This window comes from Sinocyclocheilus rhinocerous, unplaced genomic scaffold (assembly GCF_001515625.1).
Source record: "Sinocyclocheilus rhinocerous isolate Xijiao unplaced genomic scaffold, SAMN03320098_v1.1 scaffold666, whole genome shotgun sequence".
Lineage (NCBI taxonomy): Eukaryota > Metazoa > Chordata > Actinopteri > Cypriniformes > Cyprinidae > Sinocyclocheilus > Sinocyclocheilus rhinocerous.
Genome location: NW_015661984.1, coordinates 1,232,240 through 1,240,608, shown reverse-complemented (window position 1 = coordinate 1,240,608; position 8,369 = coordinate 1,232,240). Strand labels below are relative to the sequence as shown.

Genomic DNA, 8,369 nt, shown 5'->3' with positions numbered 1-8,369 from the left:
AGAATTAACAATTGCTTGCGACTATATTAAAACATCGCATGTTACTCTTTGTAATGAATGTTTACATTTGGATATGGAGATTGAGAACGGTGATATCATTTGACCTGTGGGTCTTTTTCTGTGCTTTAGAACAACTCATTTTTCTTGTAGCAAAACTGAAAAAATAGTCACTAAAATGGTATCTTTCTGTTGAATACGGAATAAATAGCTCTTTAAGGTAACTAATTACGTTATACTTTGTACAGTGTACATGCTGCAATCCTCCTTTCCTTTCTCCTTCACCTGAAGTCTTTGAATTATGGTTTATTCCCTTGAAGGGCCTAGAAACTTCCTCCAAACACTGAGCATTATCATTAACCCAACCATTCATTTGAAATCAGCAGATCAAAACACTTGTCTACTGACCCTGTAATTCCCCATAACTGGGAACTATTTAACCTCTCTGGAGACAGTTGTTTGGGAGATTCCCACCATGTTCCCTCTAACCCATCACAGGTTCAAAGTCCTCCGTTTTCTTAATGATCTGGCAGGTCTAAACCCAAATGTGGTGTGTTATTTAGAAGCGTCCACAAGCGCCTTCACTGATCTCCTCAATCCAAAACCAGATCTGACAGCATTTATTTTCAGTCGCCGTAATTAAGAAATGTTGTGACAGCTTGGAGAAAATGACTGCTCAGGCAAAGGCCAGACATATTTCACCAGCTGTGCCTTACGCAAGTCACAAAGGGTCAGTTCTATTCTCAGATTTGATTAAGATTAGCTTTGCAATACAAGGACGCTATTGGGAAGTTCCCAAATTATAGGACCAGTTTCATGTGCAAGTCCTCAGGATCAAGGAGATCAAACACTGGATTTAAACATCAGCCTCATCAGATCATGACACAAAGTTCAGTTAATACAGAAGACAAATGATGGCACTGGAACACAGCTGTTCACTCTCTGTTGAGTATTGGCCGACTGCTCTCTCTAGTGGAAAACATCTGAAGCACAATAAAAACAAGCAACAAATGCTAGTTTGGATAGTTTACTTCAAAATTCATTTACTCATCTTCATTTGACTATTGGTGGATTTTGTGTTTTTCTTCTGTGGGAAACAGAAGGATGTTATCCATCCCTATCTTTAAGGATGTTCTGAGATGTTTTCCATATTATGATATAGTGAATGCAGATGAGGGCCTTCCAAAATGACAGAAAAGCACCTTAAAAGTGGTTTAAATTGCACCATTGCTACTAAAATATAAGTGCTTAATCACTCTTAAATGACATCAAATATCACTGGTTCCAATTGCCATTGACATCATGTCATGTGATGTGTCTTCAGGGATCACATTTGAATACTGTTATTCTCCCCACCATAAATTAAGATAAAAAAAAATAAAAAATACTGTAATTCAGCAAGGATGCATTATTATATATATATATATATATATATATATATATAAAATGTATAAATATTTAAATATGATGGAAAATATTTAATTTTTAAAATAAATTTGAATAAAATCTTTAAAATAATAAACATTTAAAATAAAATATGTAAGTATTGTATTAAGTGTGTGAAACTGACAACTGCCAGAGAACACCAGCATTTATTACTTCTTATCTTATAGCTACTGCGATATAAATCTTATGACAACTAACCCTGGTCTCCCCTGCATTTTATCTTGTTCTATTGCCTTCAGCTAGTTTTAAATAAACCTCATTAAATTGATTATTTCCTTATACCCAATTTATGCAGTCAGTTATGCTGGTAAATTTGACTATTGGTGGATTTTGTGTTTTTCTTCTGTGGGAAACAGAAGGATGTTATCCATCCCTATCTTTAAGGATGTTCTGAGATGTTTTCCATATTATGATATAGTGAATGCAGATAAGGGCCTTCCAAAATGACAGAAAAGCACCTTAAAAGTGGTTTAAATTGCACCATTGCTACTAAAATATAAGTGCTTAATCACTCTTAAATGACATCAAATATCACTGGTTCCAATCGCCATTGACATCATGTCATGTGATGTGTCTTCAGGGATCACATTTGAATACTGTTATTCTCCCCACCATAAATTAAGATTCGGCAAGTTTAAACATTTCTGGTCTGTTATAACAGCATACCTGAGTGTAAGTGCAGTTCTTGCCCTTGCATTTTCCACAGATGAACATGTCAGTCTCGGTGCCGCCCACTTTGGAGAGCTGATGCTCTCGAATGGACTCCTTGGTCAGCGCTTTCCTGATCTCTTTAAGCTCAGCGCTTGCCATCTCCTGCCAAACACGCAATTAACACAAACACATTTCACATCCTGCAGAGAAGCTGCAATTTAACACTTCGCAGGCCAAAGTCAGACCCAAACATACCTCTGCGGTCATGCTAGAGATGCGGTCTGGAGAGATGTTGCCGCACAGGACGTTCCGGCGTAAGTCTGGGTTTTTCTGGTCCTTGAGGTTGGAGATGCGACTCCTCAGTCTGGTTTTGTACTTCATGTCAGTGGACTTGAACTCCTGGTAGATATGTGTCATGAAGTACAGTTAAGAAAGCACAAACCCGGCTGCATTATTTTACACTTTCCTATAAAGATGAAGCATGCATTTTTTTTTTTTTTTAAATGTTAAAATATTTTCTCCTTTCGCAGCAAGACGACTGAAAGTAAAACATTATTCGCTGGCGAATGGAAACGTAACCAAAAGGTGTAAATGAAAAGTGTAAATACTGTGGCACAATCAAAACATTGCACTGTTTGCTTGAGGTAAAAGTTCAAGGTTTGGCTGGCGATCATGGCCTCTACTGGTAGATGTTGTAATTACACAATTTACAGGCAAAATACATCTTTCTCTATTCCAAGTTCTGTATTCTGACATATTTGTATGTGTACTGTATATTTTATATACTACCATGGTATTCAAACGGATACAAAAGTGACAGTAAAGACATTTATATTGTTGCAAAAGATTACTATTTCAAATTAATGCTGTTTTTTTTTACTTTCTATTACCAATTCAGGGCCATATTGCACTTTGCCATTTACAAAAAAAATATTAAGCAGCACAACATTTTCAGCACGAAGGTGGTCATGGGTTCATCTGCGCTGCGTGTCTGGACCTGCGGAGAGAGATTGTGCATTCCTGCTCATTTCATGCTTCAATGCAGTTTAAGCCCACTTGCAAACTTCCTTTCAGACATGCGAGCGAATCAAAGACTTGTGCGAATTTGCTTCGAAATGCGGGGCTGTTTGTGTTTCAGAAACTTGATCCACCCGGTTTTCTTTTTTAAAATATGGCTTAAGTGTGCAAATAATTTTAGAAGGACTGTATTTGTAACCTACTGTTGCGTCAGCATATTAGAATGATTTCTGAAGCATCATGCGACACTGAAGACTAAAAATTCAGCTTTACCGTCACAGAAATAAATGACGTTTTAAAATATATTAAAATAGAAAACGGTTATTTTAAATTGGAAAAATATTTTACAATATTACTGTTTTTACTGTATTTTTGCTCAAATAAAAGCAACCTTGGTGACTTATTTAAAAAAAAAAAAAAAAAAACTAAATTTTTAAACATAGTAGATGTTTTATAAGTGCCATATTTTGAAGGGCTCTTAAAAGCATTATATTTTTCTCTATCTGCTGCCTTTTACAGCTCGGGATAGTCACTAGGGAAAGGTTTGGGATTTTGTGTTCTTATGGTGCCATCAGCTATATGACGTATTTTTTCCTATAGCTCCAGATTAACTTGGCTCATTTATGGCTCAAGGGACTGGCTCAAAAACAACTGGCAATGAGCAGAGACGGCAGATTTCAAATCACATATTTGGTCCCGCACCTTCAAATAACCACTTTCAAGCTTAATAGGAATGCTACTGCATAGCTTTCTCCAGGTTTTCTATCTAGACCAGTGTTGAGCATCCCGACATAACACTAGCTAATGTAGCTTTTGGTAATTAGAAGGATATAATCTTCAATCTGTGCTGCCAGGTGTTCACAGTCTACACCGATCGTCTGGTAATCACCTGAGAAAAAAAAAAAAAAACACAAAGCATAAATCAACTCAAATTAACTCCAATATTTTAACTAAACTAAAATTTTTAATCCACAAATCTCCCCCATAGTCATCTTTTGCAAAAATACATTCAATAACAGTTAATTTAACATTTTAGTTCCCTTAAGTTGTGAAGTGCAGTGAACTTTCTTTCATATTTGAGTGAAATGAACGTATTTTGTAAATTGTACTATTAGCTTTTACAGTGCATTATTAAATAGTTGAACTGGTTCAGCTTTTACCATCAGTCTGTAGGGCCGCCACCAGCAGCTCTTTGCATTTAGTGCGCACGCTGTCCGTGGTGACGGGTGCAGGTGGGAAGGTGGTGAATTTGGGGATGACTGGGGTGGTGGGAGTTTTTGGTGTCTCCAGCTTGTTACTAGACAACAAAAGGTAACAATATTTCACAGTTTGTACAACTGCTTAAAATAATATGTATTGTAAAAACACAAATACATCAAAAATTTAGTGTTCCATTACGTTTTATTCATATTTTAAAAAACAATATTGTTAAATAAATATTTGTCAAATATACTATAATAGGTTTAAAGAATCTAGAAGTTGCTATTAAGAGTATAGATCTGTTTATTTTTTTTACATTAAGTTCAAATTATTTTTTTTCATAATGACTCATTTTCAAATAGTTACCTAATTTAGTAAATATAATGTAAAATAAATATTTTTGTCATTGCAGCAGGTGTTATTTGCCATCTTTAAATTAAATAGAACTTAAATGATTTTAGCAAATGGCTGCAATATAACAAAGAGTGAAAAATTTAAGGGGGTCTGAATACTTTCCGTACCCACTGTATACTGTATATCAGCTTTATGCTGGCTGAAATATATTTTGTCTGCTACCCTGCTCGTTTTTTAAATGAAACATGCATGGATGAGTTGTTCACAATAAGATCTATAATATGTATTTTAAAAACAGATAGGATGAATTTTAATTTCAAGGCAACTTTAATGGTTAGAATCCACACACCTGGTGTCACTGGATCCAGGACAGTCTTTAGAAGATGAGGACTGGAGCGGAGATCCTCCTTTTTTCTTCTCCTCCGATTTACCCTCAGAACCATCTGCATAAAAGAATATTCACACAATCCAGCATTAATATCAGAACACATGCTCATTGCGTTCACTATCACCAAGTTAACATCCATAAGACAGTAAGAGCTGGAAAGCAAACACAGCAGTAGTGCTGTCAAATGATTCATCACGATTAATCGCATCCAAAATAAAAGTTTTTATTTACATAATATATCTGTGTGTACTGTGTATATTTATTATGTATATATAAATACACACACAGTATATATATATTTTGAAAATATTTACATGTATATATAAATATATGTAATATATAAACTTAACATATTTTTCTTAAATATATACATGCATGGGTGTGTATTTATATATACATAATAAATATACACAGTACGCACACTCATGTTCACTATGTGAACAAAAACTTTTATTTTGGATGCGATTAATCGCGATTAATCGTTTGACAGCACTACACAGCAGCTTCATCCCACCACTTTTTAGAAGGAAATTCTACAGTCTCCTTCTCAATCACTGTCATTCACTCTAAAATAAGTGAAACACCATCTTTTTAAGCTGTGTGAGTGTGAATAGGAATGCAGTACCCAGCAGTTTCTTCCAGGTCTTGATGAGAGATTTGGCCAGTGTCTGCACCTCCTCATCCGAGCTCTGCTTCCGCACTGCATTCACTGACATCCCGATCCGCGTGGACTGCAGCGTGCGACGCAATGAAACAGATGGAAGATCACGTTTGTTACATTAAATATATCATTGGACTATCACAACATCCAATTTGTGATACATTATAACTCATTAAATACATATGACACAAGTGTTACAGATAACTATCAAATAACACATTATGATGCTTTGACTACCTGATCATTCTTCTGCTATAAAATGCTCAGAAAAGTGGAGATCATTATTGAATAAAAGAACGAGCAAATGACCGCTTAAGATTTTCAGCTATTTAAATGCAGTACAATAGGCATGATAACCTTTAATATTTTAATCACAATAAATCAGGGACTGATCTGGAAAGACTAAAACACAGCTCTGGGGTTTTTCTTCTGTGTATCACTGCTCTGTTGTGTTTGAATTTCTCCTCAGGGATTAATTTAAAGCCTATTTGTCTGTACATTAACTCCAACCATACTGAATATATCCATTCCAGGGTTATTAGTTAACTACATCTGAAATGAAAACCATAAAAAACATTCATTACCTGAAATAAACTAAGGGTTAACTGAAATAAATATTTTTTAAAAATCTAATTTTCAGTTGTTTAACTTAAGTAACTAAAAAAATGAAATAAATTTGAATAAAAACTATATAGAAATATTTTAAAAAACAAATACAAAAGACCCAACAAAATTACTCAAACTTTAACTAAAACAGAACGCATAAAATATTTTAAAACTAATATGAAATAATAATTAAAAATTATAATAGTATCTCAATTGATACTAAAATAATAGCTAATGACAATAATCCTACAGTAAATGCACTCTTAAGACAAGCATGTAAAGCAGGCAGTTACAAATATACTGTATACATACAGTAGTGCATTTGAACCACTGGCTCTGTTCAGAATGGAATACTAGCATACTGCAGTATGTACTGTGTACACTAGTATTAAAAAAAACAACATAAAAAGTATGCAACATTCAGTCTATGATGTTGCATAGACTGAATGTTGCATACTTTTTATGCTCTGCATCTGAGGTATAGAAAACGTAGTACTTTGCCTTTTTAAAAATTATGGAACTTTTGGAAATACAATCAAATAATGAGAGAAAATATATACAGGATCGTTACTTAGTCCAAATTATTCATTCATCAATCCATTGTGGTATACAGTATTCTGTGCAATCTGCTCTGATGTATACTGCACTTTCTGGACAATGTAGTAGGTCATCCAGATATTCTACACCCACGTACATTTTACATAAATACTGATTACATTCTACACACTGCAAAAATAGTATGAGCAGTATGCCATTCCAAACATAGCCAATGAGAACAGCAGCATGGGATTCCCTGACTGGAAGAGAAAACCATGATTATGTAATCCAAGGCAGCACATGCTCTGCCCACAGACGCCGTCTCCAGTCCTGCTGAGATACCTGTAGGGTCTCCAAAGACATCTTCATGTTCTTCAGCTCCCGAAGCAGGTCAATGGCACCATCCTGAAGATAAAATCACAACGAGGAGGAAGGACAGTTACACAACAACTTCTCAAACGTAAACACTGGCTTCTTCAACTATAGGTTGCTTCAACTACATTGGTTCATAGAAAAACACAGCCAGTCTGCACATAAATGCTGTGTTTTGGGGACAAAACTGGGACTGACTGGTGTGAAATGTTGGCTTAAATTAGTCTTTTGTTTGCGCTGGAGAAATTTGGAGAACAACCAGCTGCCAGCTCATCACAGTAATGTTACACAAACGCTTCAAACATGAGAGTAAAAGCCGATTTTGCATGAGGATTGACCAATAACAGCCCGGCGGTTGTCTGGATGAGGATGAAACAGGTGATAATCACACACAGAGTAACTAGATCTCGTTCTTGTTTAATGTAGACAAACAGAAACGAACGCGTGGATGAAATCAACAGTTCTCTCCCCTACCTGTGTTTCAGAAGCTATAGCAAATGTGTCACACTTACAGTGTTTTTCTTATGCACCATTTTGTCCAGCTTCTTTGCGATGCGCTCCACTTCTTGGTCCTTCACCATGTTTACAGGTTTAGGGCTGTTTGATGGCGCCCGATGGCCGTGCCTCCATTTATGTGGGAAAATATGCGCCTGTCTCTGTGTGTGTCTGTTTTAGTGGCAGTATGAGAGGAATCTGCTGCCTTTCTCTCCGCTCTAGAATGTTGTATAGCGATGTTCGAATCGCGAGCGAGTCGTTCTTTTCGGTTGAATCTTTTCACAGAATCAAATGAACCTGTTCCGGTATGAACGATTCATTCACAGACTGAATCGGTAAGAGCAGTTCTCGAGTCAACTCACCGACTCACAAGAACCGCGTCTTTTTCAGACATGTTTAAATCGCATGGAGCGCGAAAAGGGAGCTAACAGTGCGAAAGGCAAGTTACCTTAATAGTGGTAATATTACAAATGAATTATGTATTCAAAATGTTTAGGAGTTAATTGGATGGCAGTTTTCTCAACATTAAAAACACAAATGTTTTAGGAGTAACTAAATAAGTAAATAAGTCATGGCTGCGCCTGCAACAAACTAAACTAGGCACGTGAAATTACAATAAACACATTTTAAGACATAATACACAGT

The 8,369-nt window shown here is 35.8% G+C and overlaps 1 protein-coding gene across 1 annotated transcript; it reads right to left on the bottom strand.

Moving 5' to 3' along the window:
* Positions 1-2,061: 2,061 nt before the first annotated feature.
* Positions 2,062-8,095, bottom strand: LOC107726998 (transcription elongation factor A protein 2-like). Its single transcript, XM_016536735.1, has 8 exons — positions 7,742-8,095; positions 7,200-7,262; positions 5,679-5,784; positions 5,015-5,108; positions 4,272-4,408; positions 3,944-4,000; positions 2,350-2,504; positions 2,062-2,256 (listed from the first exon to the last, which is right to left on the bottom strand). Exons 1-8 carry the CDS (start codon positions 7,808-7,810, stop codon positions 2,062-2,064), a joined length of 876 nt encoding a protein of 291 aa, XP_016392221.1. The 5' UTR covers positions 7,811-8,095.
* Between the last annotated feature and the right edge of the window lie 274 nt (positions 8,096-8,369).

What these genes read in the sequence shown, in the direction of transcription:
- LOC107726998 (XM_016536735.1), bottom strand. Translation starts at nt 7,810, where the DNA reads ATGGTGAAGGACCAAGAAGTGGAGCGCATCGCAAAGAAGCTGGACAAA. An exon ending in CCTGGATCCAGTGACACCAG is followed by an intron (nt 4,409 to 5,014) that starts GTGTGTGGATTC and finishes TTTGTTGTCTAG; the next exon opens with TAACAAGCTGGAGACACCAA. An exon ending in TCTCTAGCATGACCGCAGAG is followed by an intron (nt 2,257 to 2,349) that starts GTATGTTTGGGT and finishes CGTGTTTGGCAG; the next exon opens with GAGATGGCAAGCGCTGAGCT.